Source organism: Lotus japonicus, chromosome 3 (genome assembly GCF_012489685.1).
Source record: "Lotus japonicus ecotype B-129 chromosome 3, LjGifu_v1.2".
Lineage (NCBI taxonomy): Eukaryota > Viridiplantae > Streptophyta > Magnoliopsida > Fabales > Fabaceae > Lotus > Lotus japonicus.
Window position 1 is genome coordinate 4,367,475 of NC_080043.1, and position 26,545 is coordinate 4,394,019.

Below are 26,545 nucleotides of genomic sequence, written 5' to 3' on the forward strand. Positions count from 1 at the left end.
ACAGAATCAATCATATAAGCAGAATTGGAAACTTTAATAATGTTATCAATAGTACATAATTTGATCATTCCCTCAGCGGAATATCCTTTTCCTACAAACACCCCATTACGAGTTAATATGAGTTTCCTGGATTCATACACAGATTTGATTCCTGGTTTTCCCAACAAGTCCCCACTAACAAGGTTCTTACTCATCTTTGGAACATGCAGCACATTAACAAGAGTAACTTTCTTTCCGGAAGTGAAATTGAGTTCGACAGTTCCAGTTCCGACAACCTTTGATCGAACTTCATTTCCCATCTGCACTTCTTGGTCATCAGTTGATTCAGAGTAAGTCTTGAACGATGCTTTGTCATATGATACATGAACAGAGGCACATGTATCATACCACCACCCTGCAACTTTACCCTTTACAGCCATAACTTCGCTCACAGTAGCGATTATTTCATCATCAACTTAGACAGCATTCACTTCCTTTTTAGCCTTGTTTTGTCTACAGTCTCTAGCAAAGTGGCCAGGCTTTCCGCAAACATAGCAGCCACCCTTTGGACCTTTTGTTCCATTGTTGTTTTTGAACTTATTATGTTCTTTCTTTGGTCCGAGATGTTGCTGTTTGCCATCATATTTTTTCTTGCCTTTTGCAGTTACAGTATTTGCCTTAGAGAAACCAGAAGACTCAGCCTTGTCTCTGACCTTCGATTCCTCCTCGATTCGAAGATGTTTCTGAATTTTCTCCAAAGAGAAGTCTTCAGAATTGTGCAGCAATTTCTTCCTGTAACCATTCCAGGAAGGTGGCAATTTTGCAATGATTGCACCAACTTGAAAGGCTTTAGGGATATCTATTTTCACTGCCTTTATCTTATTTACGAGAACCTATAACTCGTGCACTTGTTGCAGAATAGGTTTTGTATCTAACATTTTGAAATCGAAATATTTAGATATTAAGAACTTTTTGGTACCTTCTTCCTCAGCCTTGAATTTGAATTCCAATGCTTTCCATATTTCCACTGCGGACTGAGTGTCTGTGTACAGATCATAGAGGCGGCCGGAGAGATTGTTCAGAATGTGTCCACGGCACAGCCACTCATCCTCTCTGCGCTTCTTTCTTTCGGTCTTAAGTTCATCATAATCATCATCTTTTGGTTCAGCAATTGGTGTTAGATCAGGGTCTAACACATAATATATCTTCAGTGCAGTCAGGAGAAATATCATCTTGTCTTGCCAGCGAGTGAAATTCGTTCCATCGAAGCGATCAAGTTTGACAAGATCCTGGTTCATAACTTTGATACTGGAGACAGAAGCATCGGTAGCCATTTGAAATTACTTTAAGATTGTTAGAAAAAGAATAGGCTTGATCGTGATGAAATCACTTTCCTTAAAGTATTTCAAGCACTCTCTGAATTCGTCTTAGAGTTTGGATGCTAGAATACCCAGGATAACCAGCCTTACTTCGAGTTTGCACAAGACTAATGAAAACTCGAAATGCAGCGAAGTGTTTTATGGAAAAAACAGAGGATATGATTGTTGTTCTGAATCCTGAACATGCACTCTACAGAACAATTTATAAGGTTGCGACCCTTCATAAATTATGTCTGTTACCAACAAATATGTGAATAATTGCGACCCTTCATGAACAGGTGCAAAATTCGAATTCCAAAACGAACAGACGTTACGGCAACCGAGTCGCCGTCGTCGTGTCGTGCTAAAGTGTCGTGCCGTCTACAAGCCGCCACTAGCGCCTCTACGCCCACGCCGGTGTCACCGGCGAGGGGTGGTGTGAATGGAACATGTGACATAAAAGCTTGGGACCACCAAACCATGCACATGTGGCACTATATCCTCACTTTGTCTCTTTGTTGAATGGTTAACACTTAATGATATATAAATGCTTTGAATAGTTACTCAACTTTCTATGTGGGACTTCATTCAAATCCATTCAATGCAACACATTTGTCATTTTGGAACACTATGTAATTATTACTCCTTGAGTAATTATTACAACACATAAATCGCCAAAACTATAAATATCTCACTTTTTAGGGCCTACTCTCACGGCAGTAGGGCAATGGCCCCCCCTCCCCCACAAGATTCAAACATTTTTCCAATACTTGTATACACTGGATTGAAATTACCCCCACACTAAAAGAAATTTTATGGTACAACATTAAATGAATTATAGGCATGTAGCATTACTACTTTGTCCCATTCAAATTACAATCATTTTTAATCGAAATTCTTTCTAAAACCTGAATTGAAGTTTTCCTGTTTAACCAATTAAATCATAATTTAAGTGGATATAATTAATTAATTACCATATAATGGAAGGAGAGAAACATGTACGAGTGAATAATTATTGGTAAAGGTATTGAACCTAAGGTTGGCGTTTTTAATTGCTCCTTCCATTATATGGTAATTAATTAATTAATTATATCCACTTAAATTATGATTGGAACATGTACGAGTGAATAATTATTGGTAATTTCTTCTTCTGTTTACGTAATTTGAACAACATATATTCAAGTAAAATAAAAGTATGAAAATCATAGTATTTTTTATTGTACCAAAAAAGGTAATACTTTTAGCTTAAAAATGTTTGATAAACTACTAAAGTGTTTTGCTCTCAGGGATCCTCATGTTTAGGGTTAGACTCCGATCTAGGGTTAGAGTAGCCACTTTTTATCCAAAGAGAGAACATGTCTTATTAAGTCTTGGCCTTTTACAGTGGGGCTGAAACCCTAATCCTAAATATATTGCTTCATGGGCTTTATCAGCTCTAAAACCATTACATAGGCGCCTTTCCTCAAATCAGGCCCATACGCGATATGAAGAAAGTATGTGAGAGAATATTACATGAAATTTCTACAAATTTTATCTTCTATTTTAATTTCGCTCATTTTTTTTCAATCAAACATTTTTAAGCTAAAGGTATTACCTTTTTGGTACAATAAAAAAGACTAAGATTTTCATATTTTTATTTTATTCGAATATATGTTGTTCAAATTAAAATACGTAATCAGAAGAAACAATCGGGCTGAAACACCCTTGGAATTAGGGTTCCAAAACCTTGCCTCTTTTTAGTATATCAAGTGAACATGTGTAATTACGGGCTAAATATATATATATGTTAGATACTAAAACTAAAAAATGAAAACTGAAGATCGAACCAAAGCCAGTTTTTCCTTTTCACAGACAAATAAATAATGACACAACCAATCAATCCCGTGTACACACACTGTTTCCTACGTGTGGATTTTGTCGTAATTCCAAAACCTTTTCCTCCTTCAACATAAGATACGGCAGCCACTTTCACTTTCACTCTTTCTTTTTTCTCACAACAAATTGGCCATTTGTCCTTCTACTCCATATAATCGTCGTTACGCTTTTATAAACTTCACATCATGTTTTGAAACCTTTCTTTCTCCTTCTCTTCCTTTCCCCTCAATCAATCAAAAACTAACAACATAATTCCTACTAGTAAGTACTAACTCTTGTCGCTTTGCTTCACCTTATCATCATCACCACCTTGTTGTTTTACATCACTAAAAACGTTTTGTTTTGTGCCCACGAAGGTGAAGAAGAAGCTTTGAAAAATGTGGTTTGGTTCCAAACCCCTCTATGTTCTTATCTTCATGTTTCTGGCTTTGAATTGCTTTCAAGACTTCAGATCCAACGCTCAACTCATTCCTGAAAATGAAGGTATGTTTCCAACTTTGCTTCCAATTTTGTTTTTTTAAATGTTTATTGCTTTGTTTTGATTGTAAAGAGTTGCAGTTATTATTGGAACAACAATAAGAACTTTTTTGAAACTGCCTTTATGTTATGGCTTTATTTAACCACCGTTCTTCAAACCGTTCCCACTTAGAAAATTAACAAAACTTAATAAGCATTCAATGAAATTCCTATGGATTTAACTAACATAAGGGTGTGTTCTGTTGACTCTGTTTCCATTTCTGGAATTTAGTTCATGAACTTGAATACCTCTTTTACTATCTGGGTTTACAATTAAATTCTGTTCTGTCAATTGGGTATTTGAATTTATCTGCTGGTAATGGTGTCAATGAGAATGTTCTACTTTGGCCCTTTAATTTTCTGAAATTATTTTGCATTTGGGTTTTATTTTAATAATTTAACCGTACAGTGTTTTGGTAATTCTATAAAGTTCATGATTAATTGGTCAATGTTGACTGCCTCTATTCCATGTGAGATGGTCTCCTTAATTTGCAAATTGGAAAAGAACAGGAGTAGAGAGCATTTTTTTTATTTAGTTTTGGGGAGACCAATGTTTGGATTAGTCAATAACCTCAAGGTTTGGATTATCCAACTGATATAATACCATAAAATATTTGTTAAAACTGGGATAGATTATGATCATGGCTGAATCATTCATAAGATATTTTACAATTATTGACCATGAAAAAAAAGGTTGAGTGGGGCCAATTGTAAGCATCCTTGGACAACTTGTACAAGCGTTATCTGTTTTTTAGGTGTTGATGTCTGCAAGTATTAAATTTTGGGACCTACTCTACTCCAGAAAAGTAATTTAATGAGAGAAAGAGAAATGTTCCTAAAACTCTCCTTGACATTTTCTTTCTAGCCCTTATTATTTTATTGGTTAAATTAATGCAGGGTCCATTATATTATATGGTTCTATTTTCAATTTGATGATATCCATATAAATCCATATAAATTTTAACTGAAAATAAAGTGTTAAGAAAAGAGTGTTGAGATGAGATAAAATAAGTAATCAATGCTTAAAGCTGTAATGGGTGGTGAACTTGTATATGCATTTTTACCAGTGTTATGATTTCATTTGAAAGTTTCAACACTGAGATTGCAATATGGAGTTGACCTTGTCTATTAGTATTAATTATTGCCAATAACAACTGGGTGACAGTTCAGACGTGCCACCAGCAATGGCACAAGCAGATTATTGCTCTGCTTCAACTTGCTACAGCTATACTGAGTAAAGAAAATGGGGTGGGCTACCCCTGTCTTGCTTGCATTAATTAAAAATTAGTTAAGATTTCTTCTTGAAAATAAAATGTTAGTAGTACTTTTTAACCCATTCTCCATTTAGAAATTATAGATTTCTATGCAATGTAATTATCACATGTTATTAATAGCGCGAATGGAGGAGAATCGCAACCACTCAAAAAAACTAGACAAGGGGATTCCGTATAGCGGGATGACCACAAAAGGTGGTCACCACTCACCAGAGGTTTATTGGGGGAGGAAGGCAGAGGCGTTCGCGTTTCTCTTCCTCTGAAAGTATCACTTTATGTTTTGAAGTGAAGGACATGTTGATAACTTGGCTAAAATCCGAAAATTACAGGATAAATCTGCAAATTACTGCTTTATGTTTTAAAGTAAAAGGTATTTTGGTAAAATTAGACGGAACTTTTCTTATTTACTGAGATGAAAGTTAGTTTATATTTAACTAGTAGCTAAACACACACTTATGTTTAACTGACCTATGAATTCAGTACTTTTGTGGCCTTTTTTATAATAGCTGCTTTTGCATGGTCAATTTGACATACATTTCAACGTGATTGGTGTGTAACGTGGAAACAAAAGCAAAACCATGCCATCACTCCAACTTTATACACTGATGATATTGGGTTTTCACTTTTCACGACATGGGGAAAGAGTCAAACATAATCCTTGCATGAAAAGTTTAATTAATATTTTACTGGCCACCATATATGACCGAAATTTAAAATAAAAAAATTGTTCCCATCACGTATGTGATGACTTGGATTCTTGTGGACCGACATAAAATTAAAAAGTAGCTAAACCAGTTGTCATTTTTTGCATGTTTTAGAAATTTAAAATACTACTAGTAAATAATAGTTCTTATAATATTTTTTATTAGTTTGATAATTTATAGAATTTCAATTGGGTACTTATAGCCATCAAAACAGTAGATCAACAAAGTCAGAGATCTAATTAAGTTCTCTCTCACGTGGTAAGAGTTGGGTGACATATGAGTTAGGGAGGGTAAGGTTCCGAAATCAATCATTAAGTGTAATTTATCTTTCCGATGTAAAAACATTGATTTTTTTTACAAAGTGTTCAAACATCTGTTCTCTTCATCTATTCAGGCTTTTGATCACTTGGCGTTATGAGATTGTTGAAATATTGACCATCACAACTGGAATTCAACATAGAAAAATATTCATGTTTACAATTAGACAAGGATAAAGGATTCCCTGGAAAGCAAGTGGTTGCATGATTGAATTCCAACTCTTAAATGGAAAAACTTTATTCTTTGTGTGGTGATTGTATGGTGGGGAATTAGTATCACGATTACTACTGGGCAGTGAGATACTTCAGTGAGTGCAGAAAGAGAAAAAATGAAGGATTCCCTATTCAACAAGTGCCAAACACTGTGGTGATTAAAAGTGACTATTTGAAGCCCTAGATTGGTTGTTTGAACCTTAGGAGATGCATTTTTGGGGAGGCCTAAGACTTTTACCACACCCGAATTGAAATTGTGAAAGCAAATAAGTAAAAAAAAATAAAGATAAAGGATTCCGTGGAAAAGTAAAAAAGATTACCTATTTAACTTTTGCTTTATTATGAGTGTAAAATTCTTTTTTTATTAGTAACAATCATATAGTTTTATTTGTGGTAAAATAGTGATTAAATTCTTCATAATGATAACATTTCCGGTTCAACATTCTATTGATACTTGATGAATGTTTGAAAGAATAAATCAGGAAGAGCTAGCGACATAAGGGTTAGGGGAATGAAGGGTCAGTGTTTTATGAATTTAAAGATGAAATGCATGTAGCTGAAGCAATTGATTTGTGTCATGTTTGCAGTGAAAACTCTGCAGGCAATATCGGATAAACTAAAGAACTTGAATTGGAAAGTCACAGAAAGTTCCTGCACAGAGGATGGAGGCTTTAATGGAAAGGTGCAAATAGGAGAAAACTTGGAGAGGAATGTCACATGCAATTGCACTTTCCAAAAGAACACTGTTTGCCATGTTACAAGCATGTATGTCTTTTTTCTGTGCAATTCATTTACTAGCATTCTCATTTTCCATCTTATATTAAGTTCGTTTTTAAAAATCCTTCTAATCGATTCTGAAGTCAAAATCAAGTCTGTGGAGAAGCTTCTATAAGTAGCTTTTGGGGTGCCAAAATTGATTTTGAGAATAGAGAACTTATCCAAAATGCTATAATAGAATTTATCTGATACCATTTTCCCAATGATAGATTGCTCAAGGGTCAGAATATATCTGGAGTTATGCCAAGTGAATTTGCAAATCTCACCCAACTGCAAGAGCTGTAAGTGCTTTGTCCTATAATTATGGCATTAGTTTTAACATTCTTATGCACTTTGGACATGAATGTTTTAAATTGCGATACTTCGTATTGCGGAAAAGTTGTGAACAAACATGGCTGTTGCGGCCGAAATCACGGTTGCAGATCTTGTTTTAAAACCATGGACCTGCTATTCTTCAAGTGAAAGTGAAAATTTGTTAACTTCATAGATTGCACTAGAATCTACTAAAAACGTGACCGGTACTTTTATGCTGTGTGTAGTGATCTCTCTCGCAACTATCTCAATGGCTCAATTCCAACGAGTTTTGCTCGCAGCTCGGTGGTCATTTTGTAAGTCATCACTACCTTTTTCACTTGTATCAACTGTTAACCAATTCTCCTATGAATTTAAACTGTTAGATTAGGACTCAGATTGTTTTATATTAATTTGTTAACTTGGTTGTTGGCAACATTCTTTGAGAGCAAAAAGTTTTCTCAATTCTGAATAATGGGCTTCCATTATTTACCATGTTTTAGTATTTCAAATGCTCAATAATCAGTATACAACCTTTACCGTGATTCAGGGGTCTTCTTGGAAACCGATTAAGTGGTCAAATTCCGCCAGAAATTGGTGATATGGCTAGCTTGGAGGAACTGTAAGTGTGGTAGAAAATTTTATCCAATTGAGAAATGGTTGATATTGGAGGCTGAATACTTGAATTTGAATGATAATACTGGTATGCATGTTTATAGGATCCTAGAAAATAATCAACTCACAGGACCACTTCCTCCTAGTCTTGGAAATTTGGCCAACTTGAAGAGACTGTAAGACTGTTTCTTTCTCTCCATTTTCATTTGATATATGCACACAATTTAACTATGATTTCACATTGTTATTTTAGTTTTAATTATTTTAAATGAATCTGCAGGCTTCTTTCTTCAAATAACTTTACAGGGACAATACCAGAAACATTGGGCAAACTGAAGAATCTCACTAATTTGTAAGTGATATGAACTCACACAAATGCTCTTTTTCGCTTTTTTTTAATATCTTTATTAAATTCTAAAGTCACTCTTTACATTTTCTGCAGTAGGATAGATGGAAGCAGCTTATCAGGACAGATACCTAGTTTTATAGGAAACTGGACCAACCTTGAAAGATTGTGAGTATGCCTATGCAGTTAGATCTGTCCACAACTTTTTTTCTTGCTGAAGAAGAAAACAAATTTTATATTGTATGTCATGCTTAACTACTACCTTTCTAGTTGAAGAGTGAGTTTTAATGTTTTTTTGACAGGGATCTGCAAGGAACAGGTTTGAAAGGCCCAATTCCTCCCTCTATATCTGAGTTGAAACTTTTGAAACAACTGTGAGTACTTGCTTGCTTCTTTTTAGAATATTCCTCAATTTGTCTGCATATTGTACTATGGTTATAGAGTGCTGATAAGAACCTTGAGAGAACCATACCACAAAAGCTAAGCTAGCTGTTGTAGTTGGAGAGCCCAAAGCCACATAAACCTCATATTAGAGTCCTATACTTCTAGTGTAAGACTCAAGTCCCATACTTTGCAATTGGGTCCTAACATTCCAGCATGCTCAGCAGCCACCCTTTGGCTAGTTCCGGGTGAACACTGCAATGTCGACATCACCACATGCGCCGCTTTTTTGCAGCTGAGAGATATGTTTGAAGGCTCTAATACCAAAATGATAGGTACCAGGGAAATGAGAAAAGGAACTGAACTGAAATGCTATTGTATTGAATATTTCTGGTATCCTGAGATGAACTTAGGCCCAGTTTTAGGGAATTGCTATCAGAAGAAGAAAACAAATACAAGCCATATTAGAGAGTGCCCCTCCCTCCAAATTCTTAGCATACATTCTCCCTCTTCCCCCTCTTAACATACTTCAGTAATTCTAGGCCTAATATTTATTGGCTCTGCATCAAATGCTATCTTCAAAGGTGGAACATAACATTTTGTTTTCATTGATGAAACACCTCTTATCAGGAGAATAACTGATTTGACTGGACCAACTATGACGTTTCCAGATCTGAAGGATGCCACAAAAATGGCACGACTGTGAGTTGAAACATTTTAAGCTAATTTTTTCGGAACCATATAATCTTTTGGGCTTTTAATGGAATGGTATTTTTATGTTATTCAGGGAATTGAGAAATTGCCTAATCACTGGTCCCATTCCAGATTACATTGGTGAGATGAAAAAATTGAAAACTTTGTAAGTTTCATCAAATGGGTATTGAATTCAAGTCTCTTCAACTTTTTTTTAGAAGTATCTGGTACATCTCATGACTCATGAGATTCAGTACTGCTTGTAATTTATAGCCGTCTTCTTTTTCTTGCAGAGACCTCAGCTTCAATAGGTTGACTGGTCCAATCCCTGATTCAATTCAGGAATTGGAGGAACTAGATTACATGTAAGTGAACATTCCATTTCCTGACCAAGAAGATTTGTCAGAAGGATATGCAGATTCTGCTAGTAATTTGATATCTGGAAATTTTGTTGCATTTTCCTTATTGATTTAACTTTCTGTGATCATAAATGAGATAGATATTTTTATATGGATGCAGGTTTCTGACTAATAATTCTTTGAGCGGACCAATTCAAGACTGGATAATGAACTTCAAAAAAAACATGTGATACTCCTTCCAGTTCTATATCTTTTATGATTAATCTTGAGTAGTAATTGAATTATGAAGGAACTAAAATTCAATCTAACTATATGCTATCTTTCAGGGATTTATCTTACAACAATTTTACAAAGTCTTCTGCAACTACCTGCCAGCAATTGAATGTGTAAGGTTCTCTTTGTCAAGCACTATATAAGAATTTCACATATGTCAACACTAACCTACTATACTATCTCTGAGCAGGAACTTGGCTTCAAGCCATTCTTCTTCAGCGGTTACTTCACCTTTGTAAGTTCTTTTGCTTATTTTCCATTTGTCTTATCAAAATTGACTCATCTGCTGAAACTCACTTTGTTCATCTTCATCTTGTAGAACCTTTTGTTTGAAGAGAAACCTACCTTGTGCTGGAAAACCCAAGTGTGAGTGTTGAAATTTAGTAGATCAAACATGTATTGGTACATGAGAATTATTTCTTAAATTTTTTAAATAGAGCTGTGTGATAGTTTCTTTCTGAAGTAATTTGTGATGAGATTTTTACCATGCCTCTGCAGATCATACAATGTTCATAAACTGCGGAGGACCTGAAGGAGAGTTTGAGGGAAATGACTATGTAGGAGATCTCCAGAAAGCTGGCATTTCAAACTTTGATTTAGGAAATGAAGGACTATGGGCTTATAGCAGCACAGGAGTGTATCTGGGAAATGATAATGCAGAATTTACAGCGAGCAATACATTTTCTTTGAATGTTAGTAGCCCAGCGTACTATCAAACTGCACGTCTTGCCCCTCTGTCACTCAACTACTATGGTTTTTGTATGCTGAAGGGAAATTATAAAGTGAAGCTCCATTTTGCTGAGATTATGTTTTCTAATGACCAGACTTTTAGCAGTCTCGGAAGGCGCATATTTGATGTTTCAATTCAAGTGAGTAGTACTACTGAAGCAAAAATGGTTGATTCTAACATTTTTAGCATGTTTTGCATCTGGTATTTGAAAGGAATAGTTTTCCTCAACTGAAGGTAGAAAATTTTCAATGCTGCATCTTTATAGGGTTTTAAATACTTGAAAGATTTTAACATTATGGAAAAAGCTGGTGGAGTTGGAAAGGGAATCACTGAAGAATTCAACGTCGATGTTAATGATAGTACCTTGGAAATCCACTTATACTGGGCAGGGAAAGGAACTACTGCCATTCCTGATAGAGGTGTATATGGACCACTTATATCTGCTATCTCAGTAACACCAAGTAAGTTCTTTTCTTATTATTATTTGTTTCCCATCTTTCTTTCAACTACCAATTCATGTCATCGTCATGTTCTATATGAATTTCTACTTTGTTGTAGACTTCAAAATTCCTTCTGAAGGAGGGCTTTCTGGTGGAGCTATTGCTGGAATTGTGATTGGATTATGTGTGTTTGTCATACTGATACTTGGTGTACTTTGGAAGATGGGTTTCATTTTCAAGAAAGACACAACAGATAAAGGTAAGGTTCATGTTCAAAATAAAGTTTTGCTGCTCTTGTAATTAGCTTTTTGTTTATGGAAGAATGTGAATCTACAATCTATGATATGGTAATAAACATAGTTTTCATATCTTGACATTTATTATTTGAGGACATCAAATTTTACTGTGAAGATCCAAAATGATGACAGGTTTAAAAGAAATTGCAGACTTGGGTTCATTATTGTGACAAATAAATTCTTTTTTTTTTCAAGGACCTACATTTCTCTTTTCTTTTCTTTTTTTTTCTCTTATTCACTAATTTTTTTTAATCTGAATAGTAATTTTATTTATAAATTTTTCTTGTCGCAGACCTTCTAGATCTGAAAACAGGTTATTTCAGCTTAAGACAAATTAAAGCAGCCACTAATAACTTTGACCCTGCAAACAAGATAGGTGAAGGAGGGTTTGGACCAGTATACAAGGTAATTTGGATACATTAGAGTTATCTGACTTAGATTTTGTTTGGATACAAACTAAAGAACACTCATTGGAGCTTATCTACTAGAAAATGCACGAGATGATAAGCTTCCATAAGTGCTATTTGCTCCGTATCCAAACGGGCTCTTAGAAGTATAAGGTTTCAAATTTCAAAATACTGGAGCATGCCACTTATCCCACAATATTTCTATATACAAAACATGATACTGAAGCCATGGCTGAATCACAGGGTGTGCTGTCAGAGGGTGATGTGATTGCTGTTAAACAGCTCTCCTCCAAATCAAAGCAAGGGAACCGCGAATTCATCAATGAAATTGGGATGATATCTGCTTTGCAGCACCCAAATCTTGTGAAGCTTTATGGCTGTTGCATTGAAGGAAACCAGTTGCTGCTGGTATATGAATACATGGAGAACAACAGTCTTGCCCGCGCACTTTTCGGTAAATGCTTCATTAGCAATGAGTACCTAGTGGTTGTGTGCATAATATGATTTTACTTCAATATTAAGATGCAGATGAAAAATATTTTTTTCTTCACCCTGCTATTCTGCTAGGTAATGAAGAACAGAAGCTGAATTTGAACTGGCGTACAAGGATGAAGATCTGTGTGGGAATAGCAAAGGGATTAGCTTATCTTCATGAGGAATCAAGATTGAAAATAGTTCACAGGGATATTAAGGCAACCAATGTCTTACTTGACAAGGATCTGAAAGCCAAGATCTCTGACTTTGGGTTAGCCAAGCTTGATGAAGAAGAAAATACTCATATCAGTACTCGGATAGCTGGAACAATGTTAGTACTACACCACTTCTATGAGCTAGAATTCAAGACTTAGTACATGTTTGAAAGTTTTCTACAATTGATTCTTAAAGTCAAAATCAATTGATTCTAAGAAAAATAAGCTGATCCTAACATGATATTAGTTCCTAATTAGTCGGTATCTTATTGTTAGCATAAGAAATTGGCTTGCACTACTATCCACAATCTGTCTACTGCATGAAGTTATAATCACTAAAATAATCCTAGAAATACTTATGTTTCATTGCTTTGTGAAGTTACTAACTCTTGGCCCTTACATGTCTTGATAGTGGTTACATGGCTCCAGAATATGCTATGCGGGGATACTTAACTGATAAAGCAGATGTATACAGCTTTGGGATTGTGGCTTTAGAGATTGTTAGTGGAAAAAGCAATACAAATTACAGGCCAAAGGAGGAGTTTATATATCTTCTTGATTGGGTAAGTTGGAATTTCAGTTCAACAAATTCATAAGATCTTTGCCGTGTTCATCCTAGTCTTAATCCACATCTGGCTGCAAAAGCTCATTTTCAAAAGTTCATATCCTTCTGATTGCCGCCTTCTCTCGTACTTGACCAATAGGTTATTGCTTAGAGTGATAAATGTTATGTCATGAGTCATGACAGATAATAATGAGCTATGAAATTAACATTTTAGTAATGAACAAGAAGAGCGTAGCACAACCCTTTTACATTAGAGATGGAATGAGAGAGCTACCTTTTATACAATTGTTTTGTGTTTCTTGTTTCTACTATATTTATGGTTTGGTTAAATTTCTAATTACCACAATCTTGCATGCCTATGAAGGCCTATGTTCTCCAAGAGCAAGGAAACCTTCTGGAACTGGTGGATCCAGGTCTTGGTTCAAAGTACTCCCAAGAGGAGGCAATGAGAATGCTGAGCTTGGCACTCTTATGCACCAATCCATCTCCAACTCTCAGACCACCCATGTCATCTGTAGTGAGCATGCTCGAAGGAAAGATCCCGATCCAAGCGCCGATTATCAAGCGCAGCAATGACAGCGACCAACAGGCAAGATTTAAAGCCTTTGAGCTGATATCACAAGACAGCCAAACTCTTTATTCGATGTCGCAGGCGAGTACTGAGCAAAGACACATATCAAGTGATGGACCATGGGTTGACTCCTCTATATCTCTTCAAAGTGGAGAGCATGAAACTTCATCCAGTAAGCTTCTTTGAGATTCACATGGTGTATGCTTCACTCAAAAGTTTAGAGAGGAGGGCAGTGATATACAGTAACAGAAGAGTGATAGCCTTATTTGTTGCAAAATTCTGGTTTTGAGGCATTTCTCATGTTTTGTTCTTTGTCAAGATTCATATTATTGATTTTCAGTTTTAAATCTCCATCTGCCTTTGCTGGTGGTAGTAAACAATGTGAATATATACAGCAAGTTTTATTTGCATGGATTGAGAAGACTAGGAGAAAGTGGTCTTTGAAACTATATCCTTGTGCTACTTTTAGTATGCAAATTGCAGTTTACATATCAGGTAGTGAAGGCGAAGTTTACAAAAATCTATTAAGTTGGGATCATCATCTCACCTATTTCTGAATTGTAGAAATCATGTGTATAAATGTGACCTTAATTTAGTCTGATTTTTTTTTTGCCAATCTTAAAGTGCATTCGCTTACATTCCTGTACATATTTTTCAATTAATTTGATTTTAAAATAGTATTTGCTATCAATTACTTGTGAAGAAACTATTATTGTTTTTGGGATGCCCTGTTTAGTTCTACAACACTTGAGAAGGACACTGTCCTTTGTCTTGACTTTTGTCTAAAGGAAGCAGGTGTTGTCATGCCCCATTACCTTTTCATCCCTAACTGGTCATTCTAATCTTCACAGATTTCATGCAGGCTATTTGGATTCATTTGATCTTCAGTTTTCTAAACTCTTCTTGTCCACTTCTTTTCACTGGTATGCCAAAAAGAAGTTAAGTTAAATTAATATATTGTGGATTTGTGGCTGAGGATGGACCAATATCGTCAATAATTGAATTCAATAGATAGATTTAGACACTTATATGGCCTGTTTATATCCTGAAATTTTTTACCAACGTCTGAGTGAAATGGTTCAAGTATTTTAAGTATGTGTTGGTATGAGTAGAAGGAAATTGGGTCTCTTAAGCATGTCGTTCTAGGTTCGATTGTGTATGAGAAAACATATGGTTGGAAGAGGTCCTGAAAATTAGTCTTGCACCTATTAGGTGGGAGGTACTCAATGAGAAAAATATTATCATGAAAAATTTTATCACTCATGATACGTAAGCCCGCGCTACTAGGCATACAATCGACATACGAGTTTGTGGTGGTTTTAGACCGCCACAACTCGCAAAGTTATAAAAAGAAAGCACATTTTTGACACTCATGTTGGAAGTCTCATACTGCTAAAAATGATGTTGTCCGAAGTACTGCTGCACTTTGGTGGATTTAAAGATCATTTTCGAAAATTTATTTTTAAAAGTGAGTGAATTACAAAAGTAATACAATAGTATGGAGATATATTGTTGACATAATGAACCAAAGAACCAAGTGAGTTTAATATGTCTCAAACAACTTTAGAGTACAAAAACTCATTACAAGATTATGCTTTTTAGTGACAGCAAAAAGTTGTTCCTAAAAGATAAATAACCTAAAATAGGAAAGCAATTTATGGCAAGTTAATACACCAACAACAACATGCATAGGGTCGTCTACCATTGTTGCTCATACAAATTACGATCCTGACACTTTAGACCCTCATGTCGAGACCTTTGGGCAACACACAAAAATGATAAGACCGACTATTAAATCAGTTCGACCGATGGTGTTCTTTAATTTTTAACATTCATAATTTGCGGCAGTTAAAAATTATTTTTTTAAAATACACAAATGTCAAAGGATGACACTATACTAATGTCTAAATAACATTTTCCTATAAATCATGCAAATTAAAACACCATTCACTAATTTAGCCCAAGCAATGATATATAGGCATTGACATATATAGTCAATTTTTGCTTGCTCTTTCATAGAAATTAATATACATAAATTATACTAGCAAATTGAAACTTGCTAGGTTAGGCATCACCACTCCTGACAGTATTATCGATAGCGTTGCCATTGCTTGTGCTCCCGTTGTTACGTTGCTTATTTCTTGAGCTGCTAACCAGACCCTCCTTCTCCACAACAAGACTCATGGTTCCCACTTTATGGTGTTGACCACCCTTTCCCTCACTACCATTTGGCCTTCTTGGTCCACGCTCCCTGATTCCAAAAACAATAGCATGTTTTGTTTCTTAATATTGCGAATACCATTTAATTTGAATCTTGGAGACCTGAACTAATTCCAACTGAGCTACTAAGTATAATTAGATGAGAATAAAAAATTAGAAGCTATAGAGAGATAATTTAAATCACAAAAAAAGAAATAGGAAGCTAATTTATAGGACCAAAATCTTCATAGTCTTCGAATCATGTCAATTACAAAATACATGAATGAGACAATTACAAAGACTTGAATGGTAATAATATGTGAAAATTTAATTGTGGGATAGATAAGCGAATACATACCAATTTAACATACATGGTAAAATTCAACTTAATTCATTTTATTCTATGCTCTAAGCTCTACCTGTTCCATATTTATGATTACCCAAAAACTTTTGCTTTCAAAAAAAAATATATGTATAGGAGGATGCAGAGACAAATTGGATGAAAATTTCATGAGGAATGAAAAGAGTAAACCAAGCCTGCAGCCAATTATATCAAGAGGAAGTATATAAATTAGGAAAACAGAGAAAGCAACCTGATGAAGAATTCTGGTTGAAAGGGTTTAAATTTCAGAGCATAAGTAACTGCTCTTGGTTTAATAAAGCTGCCCAGTAGATGAGCCATGCTGAAAGATGGGTGAAGAAATATATTGATGATTCGCTTGGCAACTCAGACTCAAGAATATGAGATGAAGAATGAAATAGGTGAAATTTATAGAGCTAGATGATCGATAAGTAATGACGACCACAATTAATATTATGGCAGTGCGAGTGGAAATTGTGGCAACGTGCTTTTCTACTTTTTTTCAAGGTGTCTCACATCAATGGTATACTAGTTCCATGAAATTCTAATATCACATTAAATGAGTAGGTAGGTATCTTCCAACTAATATTTTTTCATATGCACCGCTTAAGGATAGAACTTTGAACTAGATCTTTAAGGAGTCCAACTATTTACCAGTTATGTTGCACTTTGTTCGGTCGCAATGTCATTTATGCTTGTCACTTATGTAATACCCTTTTCTTTTTAAACATCCCGAATGTCCCTTAATATAAAGCTACCTACAAATTTTAGGAATATTTATCACTCATATATTCTTCCATATATATACACCCTCCGGTTACAATTATATACAAAAATTAGTTTTTTAAATTCGTAGGAAGGTGTGCCTCTTATAGTTATTTAGCTTTCCAATGTTTAATTACTAGTAACACTTACAATTAATTATTTTCTACACTACCTAATACATTAATTAAAGGTAAACATAAAAGACTGAATAAACTTTTAAGAATCAATACACTTATTGATCTCATTACATGTTTTTTTAATAAATATAATTGTTTTAAGGGAATTTTGTAGATAAATTATTACACTAAATACATTTCATTGGAGATGGTTGAAGCCCCGACTTCAAATAGAGTGAGAAATCATCAAATCAACCCACCGTTTTTTTTTTTAGTTTCACTGTTGTTCACGTTGATTCGGGTCCATGAATATCTATGTGCTTCCTGTCCATAATAATGTGTTTGTTTATTATTTCATTTTTTATATTGCATGTTTATCATTTGGTTGCTGTGCATGAATGATTGCATTACCTTTTGCACTATAATAAAAGTGAGTTTCATCTTTTGCAGTGACCAACATTGATTGAGCGTTTGGTCGATCATACCCGCCATTTTTTCTAGTCATTGGAAGTTTTCTATTTTTAATTACCAGTATAGACACACAGCTCAAGTAAGAATACTCAAATATTGTAATCAAAAAATGTTTCCGCTCTATTTTTCTCTTTTATCTCATGTTCACTTATTTCGCTTTCGATACATCTCATTTCTTTAATTTACTATCACATCACATATCATATCTCTAAACTTTCTTTCTTCTCTTCCTTCATCTCTCACCCATGTCAAAGTAGAGAGGTGTCAAAGTAATATATTTCAAAAAAAAAAGACAAAGAAAGAAAGAAATGAAGGCGAATATCAATATTGTCAGGATCGGGATCCTTCTTAGGATCGGTCGGGGGTAAAAGATCATAAATTCAAGAATCGGGATCGGATCGTAGATCCTACTACTGATTCATATATATAATTCATAAAATACATATGCATAAAAATTCACACACATACATAAGAAAAACAACTTATGATTCACATTAAAATTCACAACGGCATAATAAGTTCATAACATAGGAATCATAATCCAAGTGTCATAGCATATAAGTCACAATGTCATACCATATGACATATCCATAAGAAACTAAGTTCATAATCATTTAGAGATTATCACTTTTATTTTTTTATTAAAAAGCATTTATCACTTTATGAGTTTTGGTTGAAATGAGTCTTTTTTTTAATTCTAAATGGGACATTGAAATGGGCTAAAATTGCTTCACGAATTGGGATCCAGGTGCGATCCAATCCAGTCTCTAATCCTACAATAAATCCATATCATTGAGGCTTTCTCAGATCCTAAAATCATAAGATTTTGGGTTTCGGATTGAAATCTTAACAACACTGGCGAATACACATCCAACGAAGTGACACTAAGTTTTAATAAATAAAATAACAAAAAAAAACTTCAAGACACGCCTCAGCCTATCGGCCTTGGTGTTTGGAGCTGGTGACCCGACTCAAATGATAGTTGCCTTGTCCATAAGTATTAGATTAATTATCTCTAATTATAAGTGTGGGTTAGGTCAGAGTGTTATTAGTTTCCTTTTTTTTATAGGCAAATGTTAGTTGTTAGAAATGTTAGTAAATTAATCTCTGGTGATACATGCTGAAATGGAGATCAGGACAGAGAGACTGTAATTAAGGCTAGAAACAGTGAAGAAATTAAAGTGACCTTATTATGTAATTAACGTCTCGGTCTGTAGGAGTAACATGGAAAACAAAAGGAATATATGCTCACTTATATTTTAGAGGCTGAGTGTGAATGTTGATTCTATCTCGACTACCTATTACCTAAGGTTTCCGACGACGTATATAGGTGCTGTTGTTTTGATCAATAAAATTTAGTAGATGAATACAAGAATAATCAAGACATATTATGATGTGATTGTAGATTTTTTTTTTCATAAATGGCTGTGATATTCCATCCTGGCACAGGACAGCATTCAGGCACACTCAAATATTGTGATTCTGATCCACTTTATCATCTACAACTTCCACACTTTTCTTCACACCATCATCAACACTCAAGGTTGTGACAACATTAATCTCCTCCACCTGAACAATCCTGGTTGTGTTTCTGAGCGACCGTTTATTCGTTTGTGGACCGCTCCCTTTGCTTACTTTTGATCTTCGTGAGTTCGTTGCACATGTTCTGATCATCCACATATGAAGCAACAAAATTGGTTAATTCATGTTAGTGTCATCAGTCATCAGAACATGTCAATTAGTATTTTGAATTATATAGAAGGAAAAAAAAAACTCTGATAATTGGAATAGACGAATATATAGACATAGTAGATAAAATTAAAACATAACACATGCAATTTAGAACAAACATAATATTATTGGAAGTTCCCATAAAACACTTGCATGGTCATCGTCATGGGTTTCTGTGGGAAAGACTTGCAATTTGACCTTACGAGCATTGACATGTTCATGGCGTTACCTGCTGCTGTAAAAGCCATGATCAAAGTAGCAAATTCAAGTTAATCTTGCTTTCTTATGACAAAGATGAAGAAGAGACTATATATTCTGGCACAGTCTTCTTGCTAATGCATTGAAGGTGGAACTTATAGGCAATTTTTTTAGCCAGGTATCCTACAATCGGCATCCATAAGACAATTTTTTCAATGTTCTCAGATCACATTAAATTAAATTGTTAGGTCTCTTTCAACAAATTCTTTTCCATATAAATTGTATAAGAATCAAACGTTCAACTAAATGCTTAAGAAACTCAACTATGTAACAATTATGCTAGAGGTACTAGAAAATCTTCTCTGTACAGAAAATGCTCCTCGGTGTGTATATATAGTTTATTAAATCCGATAAATTGTTGTTAGGTGTCCTTAAATAGTGTTATTATTAATTGCATGGTATACGTTTCTATTTCTTATTAACTTATATTAGTTATTGAAACTCATTATGCATGATTTGCGTGGATTGCTTTGTCCCTATTCGACTAAGCACATAATTTGTTTCATAATCAGAAAAATGATTGGTCTAAATGGTCCCTCTAAAGCCAGTTGGTATTTATTGCACCTAAGTCGAATAAATTTTTTCAATTGATATCATCTTAAACCAAAAATCGATCTCAGGTTAAAAAGGCATTGGTTTTTAAAAATTTCAATAGAAAAATGAACGTAAATATATAATCATATAACGAAATGGATTTAGATCTCATCATGTGTTAATCTCACATGATCATGACATGTGAAAGATCTGAACCTTTAATTACGTTTTTAATGAAATATGATGGTCATTATTATTTCTTGCACAATTTAATTTTCTCTTTATATATATCCATTAAGAGCCTAAATTTTATTAAAATATAATTAAGACTCAGATCTTCACATGACATGATCATGTGAGAATTAACACATAAGGGGATCTAAATTCAGGGTGGTAAAATGGGTCAACCTATACACAACTCACATTTGAGAAGTGAGTTGGATAATCCGCATTGCCCCATTTTTCAAGTTAGAGTCCCACATTGACTAGAGATGTGGCCAAGCAAGTGCTTATATATAGTTGTGCAAACCTTAACTCTTGAGCTAACTTTTGGGTTGAGTTAGGCCTCCTAATATGGTATCAGAGTCAATGGTTGTTTAACCATGGGCCTGGACCCCTATCCTAGATCCATTTGTTGTGGAGATCTCCCATAGACCTCTCATATTTGGGCCACCCGTTTCATTCCACGCTCCAGATGTTCTATACTAGGCGTGAGGGGGTGTGTTAGAGTCTCACATTGGCTAGAGATGTGGCCAAGCAAGTGCTTATATATAGTTGTGCAAACCTTAACTCTTGAACTAACATTTGGGTTGAGTTAGGCCTCCTAATAGGATTGACGAGTAGGCACGCCAAAAAAATATTTATAAACATGAAGTGTGATAGGTTTAGTGTGGGTGTGATTGAAAAACCTTAAGGTAATTAGACTAGAACACTCAATGTTATAAACTATAGTTCTCTTAGTTTATTCCATGTGGGACTTGTTTTCTTTCAGTATCCCCCTCAAGTTTAAGTGAACTAGTTGAGTTATACTTTCTTTTGTTCAGGCTCATACTCAAGCAGAACCTCAAAGGTCACATGTGTCAGTTGTGTGTTCTTTCTATCTTAAACTTGAGTCTTAGAGGCTCATTGTCATGATAGTTTTTTATTTTGCAATTGAGCTCATTCTCTTTTTTGTAATTTTTTTCAGGCTCCTTTGTGTGGGTTTGTATTCTTTTTTTTTAAGACTCGGAACCTTAAAGACCCTGTGCGAGCTTGTGCTCCCGTTGAGTTGAACTTGAGGCTTAGGAGCTCATTGTTATGTTAACTTTTTTTGTCATTGAACCCATTTTCTTTTCTTTTTTTAACTTGTTGCAGGCTCCATATTTCTTTTTGGATCATGGGCTATTTGGACTCTCATGTGGAAGCGCATATCCATAATGTTTTCTCATTTAAGGTGTGTGATGGACTTATTATAGGGTGCTTTGTGATCCAAAAAACCTTAGAGAAACTGGAACTATTACACCCAAGGCTATATAAAACTATTGTAGTGCCCTTAGTCTATTCCGTCTGGGACTTATTTTCTTTCAACCGTTTGTTCTCAATATCTTTATCCAACCCATCAATAACCAGTGTAAAATTCCAAAACTCACTTGAATTCCCAACAGAAACCATATCTAACCCAATCATTTAATCGACCAGCACACTTGTGATAGACTTTAGGATAGTTAAGCAATCTAGACATAGTAATCTCTTTGAAATGAGCACCTTTGTATGTGGGATGCTAATTCATCAAAAGTTCTGAGTGTTTGGTCAGAAATTAGTTACACCCCATATCATGCTATGCTAAACGCAGAATCTTACTTCGAATGTAGCTTCAGCTTCAGTTACAGACTAACTCCTAACCAATGTAGATGAACATATTCAATGTAAAAGGACAACAGGACACTGGTGAACATGAAAAATCATGTAAAACCTGCTAACGAGTATTGAAACGCAAGGACTCCTCTGGTACATACTTAGTCCTCATATTGTAATGCTCAAACTTCGAACTACCATAATCAACACCCCTGATCTCAACTGGCTTTTGCTCGGATCCAACTTCCCCACTCTTCTCTCGTTGCCGAAGTCTTGACCTTTGTTTCTGAGTCTTAGATTTAGTCTGAGGTGGAATCTCACCGAATCCGTAGAATTCAGCATACTCTTGTCTTTTTGAGGAACGGTGCTTGCTTGACAAAGAAGGATCCTTTGAAGTGCTTGATTTTATCTTAGGGGGCTTCATTTCTGAATATTTCTCAGCTGTTGTGCTTGGAGTATGGACCTGCATATTTTCAGTAAGAGGAGCTGGAGCACTCTGCCTGTGCCTGCTGACCAATGGTGGCTCCACTTCATCTTCAGGCATCCTAAGACGATCTTTCAGCGGCGTGAGGCCTCTCTTGGTGGCGTCTGATCTGAAACGTGCGGGTATGAATTGAAAGAACGAACTATTCAATGCATCAATAGAGAGCTTAGAAAGATCGGCAACAAGTTGTCTGAAAGATGGCCATCCTGGCTCCTCTTTATGACTCTCCTTAGGTTTCTCGCTGCTTGCTTGGTCTTTGAATTCTTTTTCTGATGGTTGCTGCAACATTCATGACAATTCATGTAGTGTAATTAGCTAAACAGCAAGGATGAATTTTCAGAAAAAAAAAAAAAAAAAAAACAGCATGACATGACAATTCATGTATTAGGTCTCAGACATTATGACATACAAAGGCATAAAGAAAATTGAAAATTTTCAGGTTAGGGATGATAGGAAATGAATGGGAGAAAAATCCTATCCCAACCAAAATGATAATAAATAAGTTATTTCACATTGGAAAATGAGCAAGAGGTTAGATTGAGGTTTGGACTTTCACATAATAATAATTTGAGGTTGCAGCATGCAAAATGTCATATTGCTCTTAACACATCATGATAGACATACTGTTTGTGAGAAGAAAGAGGAACCAGAACCCTGCTGAAGCATGCATACAGCATATCCTACTATGACAGCACCAACAACTGTGAGGATATCTGCAGAAAACCACCAAGAACAATGCAATTTCAAAACAAATGATTGAGTTAAACGGTCATAGATAGCATTTAATGGACTAAATAAACCGGTGCATCCACACAAATATATGTTGTGTTAGAATATACATTTCCCCCTTTTTTTTCACTTCACTACTCATTACAGCAGCAATTTTACATCTCTCACCAGGACACACTTCATGGACAATATTTCGACAAAGAATAAGTCAGACTAACCAAGAACAACACAATGAAGTTAAATTTCACTTGTCTGACTGGAATTTTCCAATCCATTTGTGCATCACATTAAGACCAAGCGCCAAGTAATTTCACCAGCCAGACATATTTTATTGTATCTACCAGAAAGCTAGTTCTCAACTGTTCCCTTAAATTTGAAGGTGGAACCAAATCATACAAAGCTACCATATCATATCAAGATATGGCTAACAAAGCCCCCATCAACAATTTATCTAAAATATGCCATAAGAGAGATGCAAACAAATGGCATAAGAAATTATGCAGCAACTGATGTTGGCTGTGGTTTGTTAAAAGACTGAGGTCATACAATCAGCACACATATTTTCTACGGTTCTTTCTTCCCAACTTATATCTGTATGCCCTTTATTTCTTCTTTCTTTTCTGTGTCTGTGTATGGGTGATTTCCAGATTTCAGAACCAGAAATTTAACATCAGAATCACATGATGCAAAGACAAGAATTTTTTTGTCATAGGTTTGAATGACTCATTCAGAATGAGTCATTCAAACCTATTTAGTACTCATGTTTGGAAGGTCAAAGAAAAAACAGCAGATTGTTATCATCTTATCATATATCAACAGATATGGTGATTATATTAATAACCAAACATGTCAAACAAATTAAGGATTTAAACCTATCATGGAAATTGAACTAGATTGGTAATCACAGTCCTCCTGGTTGAGAAAGATCTGCCGAAGAGCCGCATTTCCTCTATCAATGACCAACAAGGAACAGGTTGGCCGAACATATACCAAATCAAAATCATTCGAGAACTTAGCATCCTCACTGGGCCCATCCCTGTACCCTGCAACATTTGACTTTCCTCCAGCAATGGTTGTTACACCTAAAAAATACTAACAAAGATCAGTAAAAGTATCCTTTTTCCCAATTCTCATGACTAGTAAACTAACACATCTATATGGAACTTCCTTTTTCCCAAATCTCATGACTAATAAACAAACACATCTATGTATTAGAAAACTCAATTTAGAAATTGTCAGACACTACTAGTCTACATCAGCTCAGACTAGATCCTGAACTCTAGCATTCTTGTAACTCGGTTAACACATACCAGCATCTCCAATTTTTCTGATGGCCAGATTCTCAGTATCAGCAACATAAACATTCCCTTTATCATCCAGGGCTATGCCTCTGGGATGATTAAAACGAGCATCACTTGGTTTTCCATCCACATGGCCTGTGTATCCCTGAAAAGACCCTGCTACTAATCTTCCTCTACTATCTGCAATAATGTAAAGAGGAAACAGAGGGAATAAAATGGAGGTTCAAAAGTCTGGTTCATTAATTAGAATTGCAGATCCTAGCATGCCACTATGAGAAATCCATAAAGCAATAAGGCCTAGGCTTCGGTTCTTCCAATTTTCTTTTTCGTGTGTGAAACTTATTTTTGCGTGGGAAACTATCAATGCCTGCTTAAGTTGAACCTGACAAAGACTAAAGCACATATTCATTTTTTTCAAATAATCGTTCATAATTGTATGTTTTACCTGCAAAGCATAAGAACCAATTTAAAATAAGGGAATATAAGGACATTCAAAGAATGCACGACAAATCTGTCATGTACCGAGGAATCAAATTTGAAAACAGGTATAGAGAACTCAAGTGAGCATACACTGGGAAATTGGTGGGGTGATTCGAACAATGTTGCTATTCATTGCATCAACCGCAAAGAGTTCACCGTCCTCCTTGTTGACACGGATCCCATAAGGAACGACCCCAATATCGTTTCCTTGCGCAATAGTCTCAACTGCATAACCATCCTCAAATTGAAGAACATTCCCATCTGTGAAGCAACAATAAAATTGCATTTTATTAACCACACCATGAACATACTGTCCCATTCACAATGCATTAAACTTATTAATCATCACAGAATCAAAACAATTGCAAGAGCACACATCCAACCTGACTGAGGGGTCTTAGAGTTAGACCTTGTCCATTTGACAATTGAAGACAGATGCTTGATCAATGATCCTGATAAATTAACAGTAACTAGTTCAAGTGAGCTAAAATATAAGAGAAAGATGAAAAAACTAAACTGGTTAACACATCATATAATTTCGTTTTTTAATTAAGGGCATAGTAAAATAACACAAAAATGATAACATATTAAAGCTCATTGAGATTCAGCAGAATTAAGCATAACAAATTTGGAGAGAAAGAACAGAAACAACAAAAAAAAAAAGGAAAATAACCCAGAAATGGTTCTTCAATGTGCATGACCCAATTAGTAAAATCGAAAAAAAGGATCAAACTTTAGCATGCCCATGAAAAGAAAAATCAATTTTTTTAATAGATTAGCAAAAAGGAGATTGACTTTCTAATTTGAGATATTGTTCACCTGAAGGAGCAGCTTGAGCTTGAAAATGAAGAGAGCATGTAAGAGCAAGTGCTAGGAAAGCACAGAAGAGAAGGTGATTTCTCATAGCTATGTGAATGTGAGTGATCCAAGAGATGGTGATTTCTCAGTAGCTATGGAAGTGAAGAAGGGACGTGTTGGGAATGAACAGCACAGAACCTAAGCTTCAACTTGATGAAGTGGGTACTTCACTTGTTCAGTTGTTGTTGTTTCAGTGTTGTTCACTTTCACCGACTCAATCAATTTCTCTTGCTAATTAATATGGTGAGTTTAGATAACTCTTAATTTATTACAATGACATTTTTTTTTTAATACAATGTCATTATTTAATGTTTGACAACTAATTTGACATTTTTTATGGATTAAAAAAGTATACTTCTCATTTTACACGATTCAGATAAAAAGTAGTTTTCAACTTTAAAGTTTAAACTTTAATTTCAAGAGTTTTTCTTGTCTTTTGTTTTTTCACTTTTTTTCATTCCAATAAAAGTGGGTTTTTCGAGTAGGAGAGGCAAATTGAAAGTGAGACACTTTATTACTATTTTTGGTTATTGAGACAACTATATCTATATCTATATCTATATATATTAGAAAAGAACAACTTCTAGCATGACGTGTCGCTCTCACAGGCCAAGTTAGTGACGTGTCGCTCCCAGATTAATTCTCACCTAATATTTTACATGTAAGCTCTTTCTCCTTGGCCTCACTTGCCACATGTGCCATGATTTTTCCTTACCTTATTTCTCCTTAATAAAAAAATACATTTTTAGATTTGAT

The 26,545-nt window shown here is 35.0% G+C and overlaps 2 protein-coding genes and 1 long non-coding RNA gene across 3 annotated transcripts; 1 reads left to right on the plus strand and 2 right to left on the minus strand.

Annotated features, from left to right (window-relative positions):
• The first annotated feature begins 3,275 nt into the window (after positions 1 to 3,275).
• Positions 3,276 to 14,285, plus strand: LOC130743111 (probable LRR receptor-like serine/threonine-protein kinase At1g53430). The gene is made up of 25 exons (XM_057595225.1): positions 3,276 to 3,473; positions 3,569 to 3,695; positions 6,824 to 7,001; positions 7,223 to 7,294; positions 7,553 to 7,621; positions 7,855 to 7,926; positions 8,024 to 8,095; positions 8,200 to 8,271; positions 8,362 to 8,433; positions 8,568 to 8,639; positions 9,277 to 9,348; positions 9,434 to 9,505; positions 9,633 to 9,704; positions 9,859 to 9,924; positions 10,025 to 10,084; positions 10,162 to 10,206; positions 10,291 to 10,337; positions 10,470 to 10,840; positions 10,967 to 11,162; positions 11,260 to 11,400; positions 11,730 to 11,842; positions 12,088 to 12,298; positions 12,412 to 12,649; positions 12,946 to 13,096; positions 13,463 to 14,285. The coding sequence occupies exons 2-25, from the start codon at positions 3,590 to 3,592 to the stop codon at positions 13,853 to 13,855; spliced, it is 3,033 nt and encodes a 1,010-aa protein (XP_057451208.1). The 5' UTR covers positions 3,276 to 3,473; positions 3,569 to 3,589; the 3' UTR covers positions 13,856 to 14,285.
• Positions 14,286 to 18,749: 4,464 nt separating this feature from the next.
• Positions 18,750 to 19,861, minus strand: LOC130748318 (uncharacterized). Its single transcript, XR_009022649.1, has 2 exons — positions 19,542 to 19,861; positions 18,750 to 19,247 (listed from the first exon to the last, which is right to left on the minus strand). It is a non-coding gene; the product is annotated as an uncharacterized LOC130748318 (long non-coding RNA).
• Positions 19,862 to 21,831: 1,970 nt separating this feature from the next.
• On the minus strand, positions 21,832 to 26,006 carry LOC130748581 (uncharacterized). Its single transcript, XM_057601809.1, has 7 exons — positions 25,751 to 26,006; positions 25,315 to 25,383; positions 25,022 to 25,192; positions 24,461 to 24,631; positions 24,023 to 24,232; positions 23,046 to 23,134; positions 21,832 to 22,700 (listed from the first exon to the last, which is right to left on the minus strand). Exons 1-7 carry the CDS (start codon positions 25,833 to 25,835, stop codon positions 22,059 to 22,061), a joined length of 1,437 nt encoding a protein of 478 aa, XP_057457792.1. The 5' UTR covers positions 25,836 to 26,006; the 3' UTR covers positions 21,832 to 22,058.
• Between the last annotated feature and the right edge of the window lie 539 nt (positions 26,007 to 26,545).

Excerpts from the sequence above, each read along its gene's own strand:
- LOC130748581 (XM_057601809.1), bottom strand. The coding sequence starts at position 25,835 with ATGAGAAATCACCTTCTCTTCTGTGCTTTCCTAGCACTTGCTCTTACA. Across the intron at positions 25,193-25,314 it reads CTCTAAGACCCCTCAGTCAG|ATGGGAATGTTCTTCAATTT; the intron begins GTTGGATGTGTG and ends GTTGCTTCACAG. Across the intron at positions 24,632-25,021 it reads CACCCCACCAATTTCCCAGT|ATAGTAGAGGAAGATTAGTA; the intron begins GTATGCTCACTT and ends ACATTATTGCAG.
- LOC130743111 (XM_057595225.1), top strand. The coding sequence starts at position 3,590 with ATGTGGTTTGGTTCCAAACCCCTCTATGTTCTTATCTTCATGTTTCTG. Across the intron at positions 7,295-7,552 it reads CTCACCCAACTGCAAGAGCT|TGATCTCTCTCGCAACTATC; the intron begins GTAAGTGCTTTG and ends TGCTGTGTGTAG. Across the intron at positions 11,401-11,729 it reads GAAAGACACAACAGATAAAG|ACCTTCTAGATCTGAAAACA; the intron begins GTAAGGTTCATG and ends TTCTTGTCGCAG.